The 20758-nt window shown below is 40.8% G+C and overlaps 1 protein-coding gene across 1 annotated transcript in view; it reads right to left on the reverse strand.

Annotated features, from left to right (window-relative positions):
- Positions 1-421: 421 nt before the first annotated feature.
- Positions 422-20758, reverse strand: part of LOC143766263 (gastrula zinc finger protein XlCGF66.1-like) — a 48410-nt gene continuing 28073 nt past the window's right edge. Inside the window, exons 2-7 of the mRNA XM_077253794.1 lie at positions 15696-15845; positions 15398-15577; positions 15192-15315; positions 4632-4729; positions 4342-4432; positions 422-1861 (exon numbers count right to left, since the gene is read on the reverse strand). Of these exons, the coding sequence (XP_077109909.1) occupies positions 1023-1861; positions 4342-4432; positions 4632-4729; positions 15192-15315; positions 15398-15577; positions 15696-15773 (1410 nt within the window). The 5' untranslated portion in view covers positions 15774-15845 and the 3' untranslated portion in view covers positions 422-1022. The remainder of the gene's footprint in view (positions 1862-4341; positions 4433-4631; positions 4730-15191; positions 15316-15397; positions 15578-15695; positions 15846-20758) is intronic.

Here is a 20758-nt window from a genome sequence, read left to right on the forward strand (position 1 = left end):
ACCTGATGTAGTTTTAGGTCAAAGTTAAGCAAAAATATGGAAAATTCTTAAGGGTTCACAAACTTTCAAACAGCACTGTACGTGATATTCTTAACTGAACTGGGTCATGCTGCATTTAATTTTCGTTTAGGGTTTGCTTGTGTATTAAATATGCATTTTTCGTATAACAACTAGGGCATTTAGCATGAGAACTAATCCCTATGTTAAAGCGTTATATCCTTTCTACAAGGAATTGTTGTGATAGTCTTAGAATTTTGGTGTTAATTCTAAAATTGTGGTACATTGACCATCCGTGACAGGGCCTACATCCTTCTCCTATGTGTTTTTAGCTTACGGTATATTGAAAACTTTATTGTTGTGTTTTATGACTTCTCCACTGAATTTGAAATAAACCCAAAAAAGAATTCGCACACCAGAAGTGTATACAAATTGATATTAACTTTATGAATTATAATACAAACATAACATAAAAATGGGAGAACTACAGAACAGAAGCCACCAAATGGTTGCATAGGAAAAAATTGGGAATGTGCTCAAGATTAAATTACCCTTCAAACTATTGCTGATTGCTGACCACCAGATTAAAATGATATGCATACATCAGCACTAGCGTAGGCTATTATGAAAACTAGAGGGGTTAAACTTATAAAAGTAAATAAGTGTTAGTAGTAAGTAGTGAAACCCTCTTATCAAATACTAAACAGTACACACAAAGTAATGTACCACTGAGGATCGTCAGGGTAATGATAGCAAAACAATTAGAAATACAACACAGCAGTTAAAATATCCATATAGAGCCGGTGGTGGAACACCCCAACTCACATTTCGCCAAGCTTGTTCACGGGGTAATATAATATTTGTAAGTAAAATAAATATTTTAAAAAAAAAGCTAAAGAGAAAATATGGTTTGTGCGTGAAACATTTCAAACATTATGGGCATGAAAATATTTTTCCCTTATGACATTTTTGCTGACCATTTACAGTAATGTTGGCTTTTACTTAAAACACTTTCCACTTACAGTTCACGAAAGTGGCTTCTGCGCTGCGTGAGTTTTTTGATGGCTAATAAGAATTGATTTTTTGGTAAAACTTTTTTCACAGTCTGGGCAAGGAAATGGCTTCTCTCCTGTGTGAGTTTTTCGATGTCTAACAAGATCCGAATTCTGGATAAAACATTTGCCACATTCTGGACAGGAGAACGGCCTCACCCCTGTGTGAATTTTTTTATGCGTAACCAGAGATGAATTTTTGGTAAAAAGTGCCCCACATTCTAAACATGAAAACTGCTTCACCCCGGTGTGAACCCACTGGTGTCTAATAAGGTTTGATTTATCGTTATAATCTTTTCCACATTCTGAACATGAATATGGCTTGGCTCCTGTGTGACTTCTCTGATGTTTAACAAGACCCCATTTCTGTTTAAAGGATTTTCCACATTCTGAACATGAAAACAGCTTTGCGCCTGTGTGAATTCTCTGATGTCTAAAAAGATCCGATTTCTCACTAAAACGTTTTCCACATTCTTCACAAGAAAATGGCTTCTCCCCTGTGTGACTTCTCTTATGTTTGATAAGATGAGATTGCCAGCTAAAACACTTTCCACAATCTGTACATAAAAATGACTTCACCTCTGGGTTCTCTCTTTGTTTTATGACATCACTCGTGTCATTTTTCTCAACATTAGGTGATGAATCAGAATACAGGACCTGTTCAAACTCAGGATCAGATGATGGGTCTTTGATTTGAATGATTAGATCTGGCATTATGGCATTTTCTTCATATGTTTCTTGTGGGAAATCCTGATCATCTGCTTTACCATCTGTAGATGTCCGATGTCCCTCTGAGTTCCTGGGACAGTCATCTGCCGAAAATAAAACCAATTAGTTATGAATAATATAAAAAAGTATACTGATTTTTTTAAATAAATTCTTTATTTATGGATGTTGAAAAATAGACACGAACAAAGATATTAACATTTAAATATAATCATATGAAGAAGTATCAACATTCATTTTACATATGGGGTAAGCAACTTGGGGAAAAATGGGGGAAAAAATGGAGAGGGTGGAGCTGAGGGGGAAGGGGAAAGAATTTGACACAGGGAAGGGTGGCGATATCTTGAATTTTTATACAAATTACAAGGCATGCAGCAACATTTGCTTCATAACTAAGATAGAGATGTAAACAGATCACAGTCACAGCAGACCTCAAAACAAGTACCAGAATATGATGCTAGGCCAATCTCCTACAGACAGTCCCCTGTTGTAGCAGCGTAAAAAAAGAATACCTCAACATTTACCACTCCACTGCTTGCCGTCTGTCATATGGCGCTCTTCCTTCTGTCCTCAGGAGCATCATATCTCCTGGTCTCTTCTCTATAGATCAGGACTTCCATCTGCATCCAGGCCTAGGAGTTTACTGCATGTAATAAGGTCGCAACATTAATGTCACGACCTCATGATGCCCAGTGACCTCCGGGGCCTTGATGCGGACGGAAGTCTGAGAGATGCGTCAAGCAATTGTAGAAGGGGAAAAAAAAAAGGAGGTCCAGACAGCGAGCAGCAAGGCCACTGGAATGGTGTCTACTGGATTTTACTTTTAACCAAAATAATCACCTATCAGGCTAACATGCCGCTTACCATCTGGTCCTCTTCTTTCCACTGTGAAGCGAGTCGCAACTCTCTCCTGTTTACTAATGGCCAGTACTAATGGCAACTTCCAGGTCTCAGAGGTTACTTTGTGTAAAAAGGTCGGAACATTAAAGTTGCGACCTTATAACACAATGACCTCTTGGCTTGGATGCAGCCAGAACCCTTGGAAATGTTGCCCGCGTCAGTGGAAAATAGAAGGCCGGAAAGGTGAGTATTAGTTTTTTGTTTTATTTTTAACCCGCATTCCCCTTTGTTTTCTCCTCCTCTTTTTTTAGTTATCAGATGCACCGTACCTCCTGCCTCTTTACTACAGGACAGCACTTTCAACCGCTTCCATGCTGGAACTTAAGCGCGTCATAAGGTTGAGATGATGACGTGACCTTATGATGCAGTGTGCTTCAGCTGGGAGCCTGTCTTATAGTGAAGAGGTCGGAGATGTGGTGCCTGATGGCGGTAAGAAGGAAGTCTGGACACTGGCTGAGGTGATCAGTGGTGAGGTATATTAGGCTTCTTTTTTTTGAAAATCGGACATTCATAACTAGAGGTCACACGTTTGTCGGATGTTCATAGGTTTCAGTGTGCTTGTTGTCAGTCTTTTCTACTTAAATGCTCAGTAGAGAATTATGAGGGGAGCATAAGCAAAACGTGGAGTGAATAAAACAAAAATTCAAAAAAAAAAGGAAAAAAAATCTTTATTATGTTTCTTTCTTTATAATCTACTTTTGGCTTTTAAAGAAAAAAAGAAAACGGGATTTGCCAATAGTTGATGAGAGCAGTGGATTTTCTTTCTTAATGGAACAAGTCAGCTCTTATTAACACTTTCTGTTGTGCTAAGATCACTAAAATATATAGTGAAATTATGTAAGCAGGTCATGTTATGTTAGGGCTGAAAATTAGTGGAAATTTTGTTATTCAGTTAATTTTCTTGGCGATGTAAGACTTAGCAATATTTTACAATTCATCTGGTTACTTTGAATTTACTCTAGATTGTTACGAAAATTGCCATAATAAAAACTGATCCCCTTGAGAAAGCAGCTTACTATCCAAGCGAAACGCGCGTCGGGGGTCTCCCTATCCTGGTTCCAGCCCGGTGTCCTGGTTTGCCCACCCCACTTTGCGGTAAGCATACCTTGCAGTGCCTACTAGTGGTGACTGTGGGTCACCGTACTGCACTTATTAGCTATGTGGTGTCTTACCGCTTTATACATCACTCGTCTGCTGCGGTTTGCAGACTGATTTATTATTTGGGCCCCGCTCACCTGGGGGGGGGGAAATTTGTTCTCATCCTTAATGCACCTTGTATGTATCTTTTATATATGCTTTCTATCTATGTAATTTATGCGTATATTTACATTTTGTACATTTAATAAATGTTGAATACCCAGTATACTCCTACATTCTCTTTGTTCTCACTATTAGTATGGAGTGGGTGGCCTCTTTTGTAGGCTTTGGGTTGTTTTACACTATTTAGTGGTAATTAGCCCCCCGTTGTTTTCTTGATTGAAACATGTGCTCTGGTTCTGTTATAATAATAAAAAGTGAAGTAGCAAACTTTGTGAAAAACAAAACTTGGATCACTCTCAAAACTTTGGCCACGATTGTACAAGAGTTGAAAAGCTGCCACTTACCATCCTAAGTAATTCTGTTTTATCATTTTGTCATGTGCTACAATATTTTTTTTACTACTCACCTGGGTAGTCATATGTAAGAATCTCTTCTTTACACTGCACATCATTCCACACATATGTCCCTGTAGTATTAATACAAGTCAGATCTTCACTCTGAAACAAAATATTGTAAAACTCTCAGACAGATGGAGAAGTCCCATCTACCATCAGCTCTAATCCTGCCATATCTACCATCCTCAATGCACAAGTATAAAACATATAAAACTAGTGGATAAAACAAGACTGAGCACAAGACCTTCACAGCCATCTACACATCATAGGGGAGATCTCATGACACCTTCTCTCCATCTACCTGATGATCCTGAGGAACATTGGGATCTTCTTCTTTACAGTCCTGTGGAAGAAGAGGATGGGGACATCTCTCTGGTGTTGTCTTCTTACTGGATATATCTGGAGGAAACACATACAGGGTGTTGGAGACAACATGGACAATGCACGTATCATAGAAATCACTGAGATATATTGAATTATGAGATAAACCAGATACAAGACTGTGTAAAACGTATTTTGCAGTCAGGCCTGTGTTCTTTTGTGTGATGTCCCTTGTTTTAGTGATAAGGCAGAGGTTCATCTACATACTGAATGAATATTGGCCCTAAAGCCTAATGGAGGATATAGGTGTACACTGTGAAAATCTTGAATGAATAGCCTCTGTCCTGTTTGTGACCCATCATTATCTACATATGTACACAACTCCTGTGGGTTTCCATTATAAGCCAGTGGTCCTGAGATAGACATCCTGTCTTCGGCCTATGGATATGTATATTGGTACCCAATGCCTGTGGTGTTTGGGTGATAAACCATTGTTCTTTGAATGGACATGTTGGAGCCAGCCCAAATTGAATTTAACCTGTCCTACACAAGAACTTTCTTCCCAAGTATGAGGATGCCATCTGCAAGAAGGTGATGATTACTGCAGCCAATGACAGTGTTCACATTGCCAGAAGATGATTGGACATTTGCCACAGAAGATTCCAGAAGCAAGGGTGGAGTCATGGCTTGTATGTGGGTGTGGATGTGTATTGGTTTAATATATATGTAAGGATCAGTTATGCATCCTCTCTTTTTCCCACATCCCAATTTCCTCTACCCTCTCCCATTACCTTTTCCCTTTAATTTACCCTTGTCCCTTAGTTAGACTTCCCTTATGTGTGTCATTGTAAATACCTTGTTTGTAATAAACCCCCTTTTAAAGATCCAGTAGTTTTTGTTAATTAGTATTAACTGGCACCCCAAAGCTCAGCAGATTCTACATTTGGCACACCCAGACGGGACTGTGATTAAATTCCACAGAGAATCCGCAAGAAATTAATCTGCTTTATTTCACATTTGGAAAAAGTGTGGAAACTAAAGAATCGAGGAGTCTGGATCTTGAGTTAAAAGAAAATATTGGTGAGTAAAGAATTTCCTTGAAGATTATTTTGTGTGCTTGTGTATATTGTGCTGTATTGACAGTTTGTTGTTGGATGCATTTAGCAAAAGGGAAATATATTTTGTAGATAGGACAGTAATTTATTCAGAATTGGATCTGTGTTTGCTAAGTGTAGGAGTATTGGAGCAAAGAGTGTAGATTTTTGGGAAGTTTGTAGTGTAAGGTCTAGTTTTTAGTTCTTCCACTCTGTAATTTTGTTTTGTAAAGTATTTGCAGTTTGTTGCTGAAAATGGAGTTTGTGGAAAAGTTTGTGATGAAGTATGCCTCTGCTGTTTACCATGTCAGTGTCGATAAATCTTTAGAAGACCAGTACAATGACTTGATAGCCCAATGTAAAATCTTTAATAATAAGTTGAATAGTAAAGTGCTGAGCAAGAATTTGAAAAAGGAAAAGTTAAGCAATGAAATCTCAGTGTTGCTGAAGATGAAAGAGTTGGCTGAATTAAAAGAAGCAAGTTATTTGATGCAAAAGATACAAGTCAAGGAGGGCATAGACAAAATTAGTGATTCTGTTATTGGAATTTCTGATAAAACAGCTAGTAAAATACATGGTTTGCAATCAGATGTAAATGAATTAGCTGTGAGAAATAGACAGTTGGAGGAACAATTGAAGGAGTATAGACTGAGCCTCACTTCACATGCAGCTCAGGTTTATTCTTTAGAACTGAAAAATAGTCAAATGGAGAAGTTAATTGCAACACTGGAGAGTCAACTGGATAAAGCTAATTGTCAATTGCATAACAAAGAGCAATGTATACAGTCACTTGCGTCAGAGAAATGCAGCACTGAGACAGTCAATGTATGTACTCTTTCTAATGAGGGTAGAATGGATGCCGGATATAGATCTCCATTGATTGATAATTCTCCATTGCTCACTATTTCTGAGAAGCTTCATCTGTGTCAACTTCTTGGCAAATTTGAGTCACATATTTCTCCAGTCATTCTGTCCAATAGATTTGAACATGTTGTCCAACAGTATAATCTGAACAATAAAAATGCTTGGTCTCTATTACAAGTTTGGCTTCCAGGGCCAATTGCAGGACAACTAAAAACAGAACAAATGAGTGATAGTTGTAATGGTGCAGAGATAAGAAGGAAGGAATTACAACGCATCATAGGTGGACGAGACATTAGAGGTGAAAATGCCCTAGCAATGACCAGATTCAGGCGATATGATGATCCGTTGCTCTTTTGTAATAATTATCTGTCCCTATATAGGACTGTTTACAACTGTCTGGAAATGTCTCAGAATGATGCTAATTTCCTATGTTCAATGGCAAATCATTGCAATGTAGATTACACCACAAGAATGACTCTAAGGAATACTAGCTCCTATGAAAACTTTGTGAATATACTTAGGGACTGGTGTAATGAGTCTAAAGAGCAATATGAACCATCAGAAAATGTATCTGCTGTATACAGACCCAGAAGGCAAGGATATGTTAGGTATTGTTATAAATGTGGTCAACCAGGACACATTAAACGGTATTGTTATACACCTAACGTGTACCCAGAAAGCAAAAGTCATTCATTGCACCAAGAAATTGATAGTGTTGAGGCTGAAGAGGAAAGTATCTCCTATAACACAGAGTTCCTAGAGACATGTGAGGAGATAGGTAGTGTAGAAGCTGACCCTGATACAAATGCACCAAAACCAGAAACATTGCGGAGCCCAAATGACAAAAGTAAGACAGGAAAACGCCAGATGTCACATAATAAACAACAAAAGGAAGGTGCTAATATCCCTATGATCGATCCATGGGTATCTCTACCATTCTGGTTATTTTGGAGTTGGTCACAAATTGCCCTACCACTGTTGCTAAACTGCCCAGCACCATTTGCCAATATGGTTGGGTAAACAGAGAGACTTTGGCTGCCATGTTAGATGTGAATCAATTAGCATATGGATAATGGACGGGATAAAGTTATGTTTTGTGTATGGTTTGAATTTGTGTTCTAACTATGTTTCTGTTTCTTTTTAGACTGGAGACCATGTATCGTGTGATATTAAAGCAAGGAGATTAACCAGTGTGTTTTGTTCAACAGGCCATATACAGCACTGTGTCCATAAATGAAACCGGCTATTTCTCTGTAATAATTAACTACATGAATGCATTCATAAGGCCAAATTTAAATCCACGTGGTTTAGACAATGAGCTCAAAGTTAAAGGTTTAAGTAATTGTTTGCAAACAATTAAACGAGTAGTCATCCCATTGTGATGACTGTGTATTGTATTTACCTATTGCATGATTGTTTGTTGTGTATGTATGTTCTTTATCTTGTTTCACAGGTAATTGTCTTCAATCAGGACCTGAAGTTGGATGGCTAATTTACATGATAGTGCCAACTAGTGCAAAGCTGAGGTTTCTATATGAAATCTGCACATCCAGCTTGACCACTTTGTTCATCTTTAGTCATCATGAGACAGATAAAGTTGAGTTGCCCTAATTTTTTTATGTTTGTCTGTTTTATGTCGGCCTGTGCAATGCATTGAGACACAGTATTATTATTATTTTTATTTATTTTTTTCTCTTTTAAATATTCTTGCTGCTCAGAATTTTTTTTAACATCCCTAATCATTATCTTGAAATTTTTCTTACCTCACATTTAAATTCTATTTTTTTTCTCCCTTTCTTTTTGTTTGATACCAAGTTTTGGTATCAAAGGGGCGTAAGTGTAACAATTACCATGCAATACCATAAATGCAATGGTGTTAGAATTTTTGTAATTAAAATTTTATTTTTGGAATTTATCTATTTTTCCACGTTTGATATATTTATTTATTTTTTGATTCTTGTCAAAGAAACAATATATAGATTACAACTGCTAAGAATCTGATACTGCTCTTGTTCTTTATTTCCAGGATCTGTGATGGAGCATAAATTTTCATCCTGGATGAGCTATGATTTGATGGCAATTTGATTCATAGACAACATTTATGAAAAATCTTCTTGACATGGATTAACCTGTATCTAAAAACTCATGGAAGGCCATGTTTTAACCGGGCATTGGATACCCCTTATCTATTGATACCGTGTGTAGCAGCAGAGTCTACATTAGCAGCATGAGTCGCATGTGATATATTGTTGTAAACTATTCATGTTCTGAATGTATTATATATTCAAAGCACAAGGGAATTGTCTAAAAGTGTGACTAGCAAACATCATGATCAAAATGAATTAAATGAGATTACCCATCTATTGGAAAATAATGCTAAGGGTTATTGGTGGGAGGTCATATTTTGTCATTCAAATGCAAGCAAATGGCATTCTGAATTATCTAATCCATCTGATTTTTTGTAATACTCATTATTTTTCTAATTTTGTCCCTGCTACAAAATATACATGTGCTATATAACCTGTTACTTATAAAAGACGATTCAGGTGTTAAATGTGAATGAACAAACCGCTGTTAAAATTGCATCATGGGAGACAAATGTACAAAGTCCCATTGAGTTAGAGGAAATTGTAGTATGTGAGAACTGTGACAGAAGAGGGCACAGTAGGAAAGACTGTATGATTCCAGAATGAAACAAAATAGGAAAATCCTAGTGGGAATAGAAATCAAGTTATAACAAAGTTAATTTTTTTTTGAGTGAATGTTGACAGATTGTGAAGTGAATGTGTGAAGACTCCTTGCCCTAAGAAGAATTGACTACAGTGGTGATAGTCCATGAGCCGGGCCAGATATCGGTACCACCCGGAGTGACTAATTTTCTTTGGTATTTTTAGGTAGATGCATGTCTGTAGTTTATTTTTTGATATGATAGCCCTTACATATACGTAGCTTATTAACCCCTTCAGCCCTAGGCCTATTTGTACCCAAGTGCCTAAGCCAATCTGACCTGTGCCACTTCATGGGCTAATAACTTTGGAACGCTTTCACCTATCCAAGCCATTCTGAGATTGTTTTCTCGTGACATATTGTACTTCACGTCAGTGCTAAATGGGAGTCAATATATTTTACCTTTCTATATAAAAAAATGCTAAATATTCGGAAATTTTGGAAAAATCGGCAATTTTTTAACTTTGAAATTCTCTGCTTTTTACAAAAATACTGATACCCCCCATAATAGTTATTAATTTACACTCCCCACATGTTTACTTCATATTGGCATCATTTTGAAAATGAAACCTTATTGTTTTACGACGTAATAGGGCTTATAGTTTTATGCGCAATTTTTCACATTTACAGCAAAACCCACTTTTCAAAGGACCAAGTCACTTCTGAAGTCACTTTAAGGGGCTTACATAACAGAAACCACCCATAAATTACCCCATTTTGCAAACTACACCCCTCAAGCTGTTCAAAACTCATTTTTAAAAACTGTTAACCCTTTAGGTGTTCCACAGGAATTTTAGCAGAATGAAGGCGAAATTTCAAAATTTCATTTTTTTTCCAGATATTACATTGTAATCCAATTTTACCTGCAACCTAGCAAGGGTTAACGACAAACCCAAACTTGGTTACCCTAATTCTGCAGTTTATAGAAACACCCCACATGTACTCGTAAACTAAAGTATGGGCACACAGCACAGCTCAACACGGAAGGAGCGCTATGTGGTTTTTGGGTGGCGGATTCACTGGAAGAAATCTAGGGGGCCATGTCACATTTGAAGGCTGCCTGAGGTACCCCCACAGTGGAAACCCCAAAAAGTGACCCTATTTTGGAAACTACACCCCCAAGGAATCTTTTAGGGGGTATAGTGACCACTTTGACCCAACCAGTGTTTCACAGTAGTTGGAAACACTTGGTTGAGAAAATGGAAAAAGTGCATTTTGTACATGAAGGTGTCATTTTAGGCTCATTTTTTTATTTTTAAGAGGTGTACCAGCAAAAAACAAGGAGAAACAGGAGAAGTTCAAGAACATTATAATTAGAATGGGTGTCTTCCACACAATCTGTAATCTCCTCTCTATCATAGGGAACAGATTTCAGGATGCAGGCCTTAGAGATCTGTGTGTTGAATCCGGTGTAATCGCTGAAGGATCAGTGTCTGGAGTGATGGACGGCCGGAGGTACAACAGAGCAGTGAGACTACACAAGCTGGTCTATGAAGCACTTATGAGGCTTGCATGGAAAAACTTCCTTCCATGGCTAGAAGAAAACCATGCAAGGGACCTTCACCATCTGGATGAAACACTGAAGAACATCACAAACTTTCGCATCAGTGTGTCGCAGGGATCCTTCGAAAAGCTCTTGGATAATGAATCTTGCACACTTACCCTGAAGCTCTTTCAAGTTTATCTTGAGACCCTCAGAAATGAACAACTCTCAGCATTCTGGATGTCATACTTGGACATGGTCGAGACCATGCTGGCCCTGGTTCGAGCTTCAAGAGAAGGCAACTGGATGCTTCACCTAGGAGCAATCCGACAGATGATACCATGGTGTTTTGCCTATGACAAGGTCAACTATGCCCGATACCTAACCTATTACTATGCCACAATGTCTCGGCTGCCCATAGAACACCCAGAGGTCCATGAATACTTCATGCAAGGTGGCTTTTCGGTCCAGATCGGTAGCAAGAATCCTTTTGGACGAATTCCTGTGGACCAGACCATTGAAGAGACAATCAACAAAGACACCCAGACACCAGGGGGCACAAAAGGCTTCAGCCTCAAAGTTGGAGCTGTTTCCAGGTTCTACCTGACATCAGAGTACCGCAGTATGTACTTGAGGCAGCTGAGGGCCCTGGTAGGCCAACAATATACTGACTTCAGCCATTCAGACCTACAGGTGTCTAGGATTAGAAGAGATGAAGCCGATGTCCAATCTTTCGTTCAACTGCTGGAGACAGGTTGGGTGAACCCCTTCAACAAAGAGCATAATGGTGAACTTATCAGTTTGTCAACAGCGACTGTAGCACCACCAGATGTAGCCAAAGACCTTCAAGGGGCATACAGTATAGGAGAGGATGCATATCAAACATTCAAGGATGAGCGTTTGGGTACCGATAAGCCAACTACATTGTTTCATGACAAGATGACGAAGAACAAACTTAAAACGTTCTCTAACATCCAAATGAAGACACGCAGACAAGGTCTTGGCAAGGAGGTAATTTTGAAGGCTGACAGAAACCTATTTGGCCAGATGATACTTGTAGCTGAGAACAGAAAGCTACAAATGAGTGATGTCTTGACTCATCCCCTGGGTCCATTGCCATGGGCACTTGCCAATGGTGATGGGTCTATCCGCAAGACCAACAAGGCTGCCCTCGCAAGGGAGTTGGAGAGGAATGCTCGTCCTGCAGAAGTGATCCCCGAGCCCTCTGCAACCATCATTGATGGGATGATCCTGGTTCAGAAACTGAAGGGAAACAATGCAACATTTGGCCAGCTAGCAGGCACAGCAATGAGTCGCGCTATCCATGAGGGTGCTAAGAGCAAGCGCATTGATATTGTCTTTGACGTCTACAAGGAGACATCCATCAAAGATACAGAAAGAGTCAACAGATATGAAGGCACAGGGATCCATTTCAAGAACATTCAACATGGGCACAACATCCAGCAGTGGAAAAAGCTTCTAAGTAGTTCCTCCAACAAGGCAAGTCTCATAAAGTTTCTGGTAGAAGAATGGAAGGCGAAACACCACAGGGAGAAGCTTGAGGAGAAGGAGCTGTATGTCACATGTGAGCAGCTCTGCTTTAAGATCACCAAAGAACAGTGGGAAGAGGCTGCTGACCTTAAGTCAAATCAAGAAGAAGCAGACACACGCCTCCTTCTCCATGCTCTTCATGCAGCAGAATCTGGTTACAAGTCGGTCATCATCACTTCGGAGGATACTGATGTCATGGTCCTGTGTCTGGGCATGTGCCACAAAATCCCATCCCACCTGTTCCAGAAATGCGGTACACAGAACCGGACAAGATTCCTGGATATCACCACTCTGAGCCGAACATTGGGAGGCAGCGTATGTGATTCATTGATTGGTATGCATGCATTTACAGGCTGTGACACCGTCAGTGCATTCGCTGGCCGTGGGAAGATGACGACACTCAAGCAGTTGAAGATGAACAAGACATACCAGGATGCCTTTCAGGAAGTTGGTCGTTCATGGGAAGTGTCTACCGAACTTTTTGAGAAGTTACAGGAAATCACCTGCCACATGTACCTGCCAACTACCCAAACAACTGAGGTAAACAGGCTCCGTTATCAGCTGTTCTGTGCCAGACGTGGAGTGGTAGAGTCAAGTCAACTCCCTCCTTGCCAGGACTGCCTTTTCATGCATGCACTGCGTGCAAACTACCAGGCTGCGATCTGGAGGAGAAGTCTGCAGAGCCAGCCATGGGTTGCAAACCCAACAGACTGCGGTTGGATGATAGATAACGACGGAAAGCTTGTTGTCAAGTGGATGCAAGGGGCACCAGCACCAGAAGCTATTATACAGCTACTGTCCTGCAAGTGTGTGCGGTCATGTGAACTTCCTCAGTGTACTTGCCTCAGCAATGGCCTGAAGTGCACAGACATGTGCAGATTACAGACATGCCAGAACAAGGGTACTGAAGACGAGCCAGTAGAACAACAGTCAGATTCAGAGTCCGATGTTGAAGATATTATGGAGTAACATATATATATATATATATATATATATATATATATATATATATATATATATATATATATGCACATGACATGTTCAGTGTGTATTTACATAACTTGGATTAAATTTTGTTACAAATACTACATCTAGTCACTCCGGGTGGTACCGATATCGTCATATTTGGTTCTTGGCTCATGCTAAAATTCCTGTGGAACACCTAAAGGGTTAACAGTTTTTAAAAATGAGTTTTGAACAGCTTGAGGGGTGTAGTTTGCAAAATGGGGTAATTTATGGGTGGTTTCTGTTATGTAAGCCCCTTAAAGTGACTTCAGAAGTGACTTGGTCCTTTGAAAAGTGGGTTTTGCTGTAAATGTGAAAAATTGCGCATAAAACTATAAGCCCTATTACGTCGTAAAACAATAAGGTTTCATTTTCAAAATGATGCCAATATGAAGTAAACATGTGGGGAGTGTAAATTAATAACTATTATGGGGGGTATCAGTATTTTTGTAAAAAGCAGAGAATTTCAAAGTTAAAAAATTGCCGATTTTTCCAAAATTTCCGAATATTTAGCATTTTTTTATATAGAAAGGTAAAATATATTGACTCCCATTTAGCACTGACGTGAAGTACAATATGTCACGAGAAAACAATCTCAGAATGGCTTGGATAGGTGAAAGCGTTCCAAAGTTATTAGCCCATGAAGTGGCACAGGTCAGATTGGCTTAGGCACTTGGGTACAAATAGGCCTAGGGCTGAAGGGGTTAATAAGCTACGTATATGTAAGGGCTATCATATCAAAAAATAAACTACAGACATGCATCTACCTAAAAATACCAAAGAGAATTAGTCACTCCGCTTGGTACCGATATCGTCAAATTTGGTTCTTGGCTCATGGACTATGAAGAGGATTATGGATTTGTGGCCCTTTAACAGTTATGTGTCATTCAGACACAAAGGGGCGTATGTTGGAGACAACATGGACAATGCACGTATCATAGAAATCACTGAGATATATTGAATTATGAGATAAACCAGATACAAGACTGTGTAAAACGTATTTTGCAGTCAGGCCTGTGTTCTTTTGTGTGATGTCCCTTGTTTTAGTGATAAGGCAGAGGTTCATCTACATACTGAATGAATATTGGCCCTAAAGCCTAATGGAGGATATAGGTGTACACTGTGAAAATCTTGAATGAATAGCCTCTGTCCTGTTTGTGACCCATCATTATCTACATATGTACACAACTCCTGTGGGTTTCCATTATAAGCCAGTGGTCCTGAGATAGACATCCTGTCTTCGGCCTATGGATATGTATATTGGTACCCAATGCCTGTGGTGTTTGGGTGATAAACCATTGTTCTTTGAATGGACATGTTGGAGCCAGCCCAAATTGAATTTAACCTGTCCTACACAAGAACTTTCTTCCCAAGTATGAGGATGCCATCTGCAAGAAGGTGATGATTACTGCAGCCAATGACAGTGTTCACATTGCCAGAAGATGATTGGACATTTGCCACAGAAGATTCCAGAAGCAAGGGTGGAGTCATGGCTTGTATGTGGGTGTGGATGTGTATTGGTTTAATATATATGTAAGGATCAGTTATGCATCCTCTCTTTTTCCCACATCCCAATTTCCTCTACCCTCTCCCATTACCTTTTCCCTTTAATTTACCCTTGTCCCTTAGTTAGACTTCCCTTATGTGTGTCATTGTAAATACCTTGTTTGTAATAAACCCCCTTTTAAAGATCCAGTAGTTCTTGTTAATTAGTATTAACTGGCACCCCAAAGCTCAGCAGATTCTACACAGGGACTGAATTCATTCTTTACATACAGATAGTTATAAGCCATGTCTAATTAGTCCTGTCTCTTACCTTTTGATGTGAGGGGATGGGGAACTTCCATCATGTTGTCCTTGTACAGATCTTTGTGTCCTTCTAAATACTCCCACTCCTCCATAGAGAAATAGACGGCGACATCCTGACACCTTATAGGAACCTGACACAGACAATGATACCGTTATCTCCCGATCCCTTCATAGCGTTACTGTATAATGTCCCAGCATTCCCAGCAGTGTCACCTCTCCAGTCAGCAGCTCAATCATCTTGTAGGTGAGTTCTAGGATCTTCTGGTCATTGATGTCCTCATGCATTAGGGGGTGAGGTGGAGGCCCTGTGATTGATCTCAGGGGTCTTCCCCATTCCTCAGACATAGGGTCCTGACAGCGCTCACTAGAGGTCTTCTTCACTACTGTGTAATCCTGGTTATGGAGAGACACATTAATAAATCTCACTACAGACATATCCTCATCTCTTGAGTTCTGTCTGTTGTTCCCATAGATAAGAATGATGTAATGTGAGGTCATCAGAATCTCTCACCTCTCCAGTAAGCCGGAAGAGGATCTCTAGGGTGAGTTGTAATATCCTCTCCGCCACCTGGTCTTTGTCCCTATTCATCCTTGATCAGTCAAGTCAATCAGGAAAATTCTCTTATATAGAAGATCTGCACTGATAGGATTCTATATTTCCCTGAATGGGAAAAAGATAAGACAATGTAAAGTTATACAAAATACCATGCAAAAATACAATTACTAAAGTTGGAATGCCAATTAATAGCTGTAATAATGTGGTAGAGCACTTCATACATCTAGAGATCAGACAGGGATACCTACAGAGAGTACGGAAAGTTTTCAGACCCCTTTAAATTTTTCACTCTGTTTCATTGCAGCCATTTGATAAATTCAAACAAGTTCATTTTTTCTCATTAATGTACACTCTGCACCCCATCTTGACAGAAATGTAGAAATTTTTGCTAATTTATTAAAAAAGAAAAACTGAAATATCACATGGTCATCAGTATTCAGGCCCTTTAGTCAGACACTCATATTTAAGTCACATGCTGTCCATTTCCTTGTGATCCTCCTTGAGATGGTCCTACTTCATTGGAGTCCAGGTGTGTTTAATTAAACTGATTGGACTTAATTTGGAAAGGCACACACCTGTCTATATAAGACCTCACAGCACATGCCAGACCAAATGAGAATCATGAGGTCAAAGAAACTGGCCAAGGAGCTTAGAGACAAAATTGTGGTAAGGCACAGATCTGGCCAAGGTTACAACAGAATTTCTGCAGTACTCAAGGTTCCTAACAGCACAGTGGCCTCCATAATCCTTAAATGGAAGAAGTTTGGGACCACTAGAAGTCTTCCTAGACCTGACCATCCAGCCAAATTGAGCAATCGTGGGAGAAGAGCCTTGGTGAGAGAGGTAAAGAACACCAAGATCACTGTGGCTGAGCTCCACGAATGCAGTAGGGACATGGGAGAAAATTCCACAAAGTCAACTATCACTGCAGCCCTCCACCAGTCAGTCCTTTATGGCAGAGTGCCCCAGACATGAAAGCCCGCATAGAGTTTGCAAACGGACTATGAGAAATAAGATTATCTGGTCTGATGAGATAAAGATAGAACTTTTTGGTGATAATTCTAAGCGGTATGTGTGGAGAAAACCAGGCACTGCTCATCACCTACCCGATACAATCCCAACAGTGAAACATGGTGGTGGCAGCATCATGCTATGGGAGTGTTTTTCAGCTGCAGGGACAGGACGACTGGTTGCAATTGAAGGAAACATGAATGCAGCCAAGTACAGAGATATCCTGGATGAAAACCTCTTCCAGAGTGCTCTGGACCTCAGACTTGGCCAAAGGTTCACCTTCCAACAAGACAATGACCCTAAGCACAAAGCTAAAATAACAAAGGAGTGGCTTCAGAACAACTCTGTGACCATTCTTAACTGGCCCAGCCAGAGCCCTGACCTAAACCCAATTGAGCATCTCTGGAGACCTGAAAATGGCTGTCCACCAACGTTCAACATCCAACCAGATGGAACTGGCGAGGATCTGCAAAGAAGAATGGCAGAGGATCCCCACATCCAGGTGTGAAAAACTTGTTGCATCATTCCCAAGAAGACTCATGGCTGTACTAGCTTAAAAGGTGCTTCTACTCAATACTGAGCAACGGGTCTGAATACTTATGACCATGTGATATTTCAGTTTTTCTTTTTTAATAAATTTGCAAAACAAAATCTACATTTTTTTTTTTTTTAGTCAAGATGGGGTGCAAAGTGTACATTAATGGGAAAAAAATGAACTTTTTTTTAATTTACCAAATGGCTGCAATGAAACAAAGAGTGAAAAATTTAAAGAGGTCTGAATACTTTCCGTACCCACTGTATGTCCTATAATGATGATTAACGGGAGTTATAAATTAATTCAGGCAATTTCAGAAATGGTTAGCAATATGAACAATTCAATGCACAATACAAAAATCATAATACAGCCAATAAAATGTTATTGGTTCATTTGAATACATTTCATCACTCCACAATAAGTTCTGGAATGATGAGGTATTATAACTACAGTATTTACAATACAGTTGAAAGTGTTCAAGAAAAGTACTATTTCTTCTCGGTTATTTAAGTCCATAGAACATGGTTACTACATCTGATTCTTGACAACGCCCGACAGCTAGATCAATTGGGTATTGACCAGAAGTTTATGTAATGTGTGGTATACCATCAAGCAAGTAATTATTCCCGAGTCATGTGTGGGTTACACATGTTTTTTGGGGGCTCCTAATCAACTTTGCTCTGCAGCTCTGCTAATTTTTTATGGACCGATTCTTGGGAAATTCTAAGAATGGACACGTATCACATATAAAGAGATGTTGTCAGGGAGAGACTAGGTGAGCGAGAGCTAATAACCCGGGCCCCTGCAGTTTCCCTCAGACTAGGGAAATCCTGACTGACCCTCTAACTGGAGTTTACACTGAAGGTGTGCATGTCCAGGCCTCGAACCTCACCCTGTCTCCTGAGCTCAGCCCTAGGCTGAAACCTCCGCCCACCACCCAGTGAAGATGTTATTCCCCAATACCCACAGTTAGCACAGACAAGGATAAAGGAAAATATACACCACGCTGCAGTAACTCAGGAATACACTATAAATGTGCAGGGCAAAATAAATACAAATATAGGAAGGAGTAAATAAGACAAAGGAAAATACACCACCAGCAATGAATCTCCAACAACCAGCTCTCCTCACCAGACCGAGATAACAACGCACAAGACAGAAGCTATAATCGGCGACGCCCAAAGATCAGGAGAACTATTTCAAAGCAGTGGGCATGGCCCAGCTTCCAATCCAAGGATTAGGTAAATTAACCCCGGAACAGCTAGATAAAATCTAGCACACACCAATGAGCAAATAGTGGTACCGCTGTCTGTCGGACGACCTGGTCTGAACAGCGTCCGACATGACAGTACCCCGCCTTCTACGAGGGACCCCAGGGCCCTCACGGCTAATAGGACCCAGCTTGTCCGGATGACGGCGGTGAAACAACCTGACCATCCGGTCAGCATGAACGTCCGAGGCTGGTACCCAGGACCTCTCCTCAGGCCCATAACCACGCCAATGTACCAAGTAATGTAAAGTGCGATGCACTACACGAGAGTCAACCACCTTGGAGACTTCAAACTCCAAATTACCATCCACCAAGACTGGAGGTGGCATAGGCGTCGCATCCACAGAACCCACCACCTTCTTTAGAAGAGACCTGTGGAACACGTTGTGTATCTTATACACCGTAGGGAGCTCCAATCGGTACGCAACTGGGTTAATGACGGCGGTGACCCTAAATGGACCAATAAACCGTGGACCCAATTTAAGGGATGGTATTTTGAGTCTTATGTTTTTTGTGGATAACCACACCCAGTCATCCACACTCAGGTCCGGACCTGGCACACGCCTACTGTCAGCCACACGTTTGTACCTAGCACCCACACTCAACAGGCGCTGTTTAACTCTCCTCCAGACTGATGACAATTGTGTTCCTAACTGGTCCTCCTCCGGAACGCCGGAAGAGCCCCTCTGACTCAAGGTACAAAATTGAGGATGTAGCCCGTAAACACAAAAAAACGGAGACTCCCCAGACGACTCCTGGCGGTGATTATTGATGGCAAACTCAGCCAAAGGAAGAAAGGTAGAACACTCCTCCTGGTTATCAGAGACAAAGCAGCGTAAGTACTGTTCCAAATTTCGGTTCATACGCTCAGTCTGACCATTTGACTGAGGATGAAACGCCGAAGAATGAGACAACTTGATTCCCAGCCGTGAGCAAAACGCTCTCCAAAATTTTGCCACAAACTGAGACCCCCTATCAGACACGATGTCAGACGGAACCCCATGAAGTCTGACCACCTCCTGCACAAATACTTGAGCCAGAGTCTTAGCGTTAGGCAACGCAGGCAAAGACACAAAGTGCGACATTTTAGAAAACCGATCAACAATCACCAAGATGACCATGTTTCCAGCTGATGAGGGCAAATCAGTGATGAAATCCATGGAGATTTCCATCCATGGCTTACTAGGTACCTCAAGAGGAAGTAGTGTGCCAACAGGACGGGAGCGAGGCGTCTTAGCCCTAGCGCACGTGGTACAAGCTGACACGTATGAGACCACGTCCTGTCGGATCCTGGGCCACCAAAACCGACGTGACACCAACTCCAAGGTACCTCTAACCCCTGGGTGGCCAGCCAGGACAGCATCATGATGCTCCGCCAATACCTTTAGGCGGAGATGAAGCGGTACAAAAGATTTGTTGACGGGAAGCTCAGATGGTACCTCCTCCTGAGCCTCGGCAATCTCAGCCTCAACCTCGGTAGTGAGAGCCGAAACCACAACACCCTTTTGGAGGATGGGTACTGGATCTTCCCGAGGTTCTCCCCCCGGAAAACACCTGGACAGAGCATCCGCCTTAGTGTTTTTAGACCCCGGTCTGTAAGTGAACACAAAATTGAACCGCGTGAAAAACAATGCCCAGCGAGCCTGCCTGGGGGACAGACGCTTGGCAGACTCCAAATACAGCAGATTCTTATGATCGGTAATAACAGTTACCTGATGTACCGACCCCTCCAAGAAGTGTTGCCATTCCTCAAAGGCCAACTTAATTGCCAACAACTCCCTGTTGCCGATATCGTAGTTATGTTCGGCGGACGACAGTTTATTGGAGAAATAGGAGCACGGACGTAAACCACTCAAAGATGAGCCTTGAGATAGTACCGCCCCCACACCTACCTCAGACGCATCGACTTCCACAACAAAAGGTTTTGATACGTCTGGCTGCACAAGAATGGGGGCTGAAACAAAACTGTTCTTAAGAAATTCAAATGCGCGCACAGCAGCCTCAGGCCAAACGGAGAAAGTGGTACCCTTTTTAGTCATGTCAGTTAGCGGTTTAGCAATGATGGAAAAATCCTTGATAAATTTCCTATAGTAGTTAGAAAACCCAAGGAACCGCTGAAGTGCTTTCAGGTTATCAGGACGTTCCCAACGCAGCACCGCCTGCACCTTAGCGGCGTCCATTTTAAAACCAGAAGCAGACACA

This window comes from Ranitomeya variabilis, chromosome 4 (genome assembly GCF_051348905.1).
Source record: "Ranitomeya variabilis isolate aRanVar5 chromosome 4, aRanVar5.hap1, whole genome shotgun sequence".
Classification (NCBI taxonomy): domain Eukaryota; kingdom Metazoa; phylum Chordata; class Amphibia; order Anura; family Dendrobatidae; genus Ranitomeya; species Ranitomeya variabilis.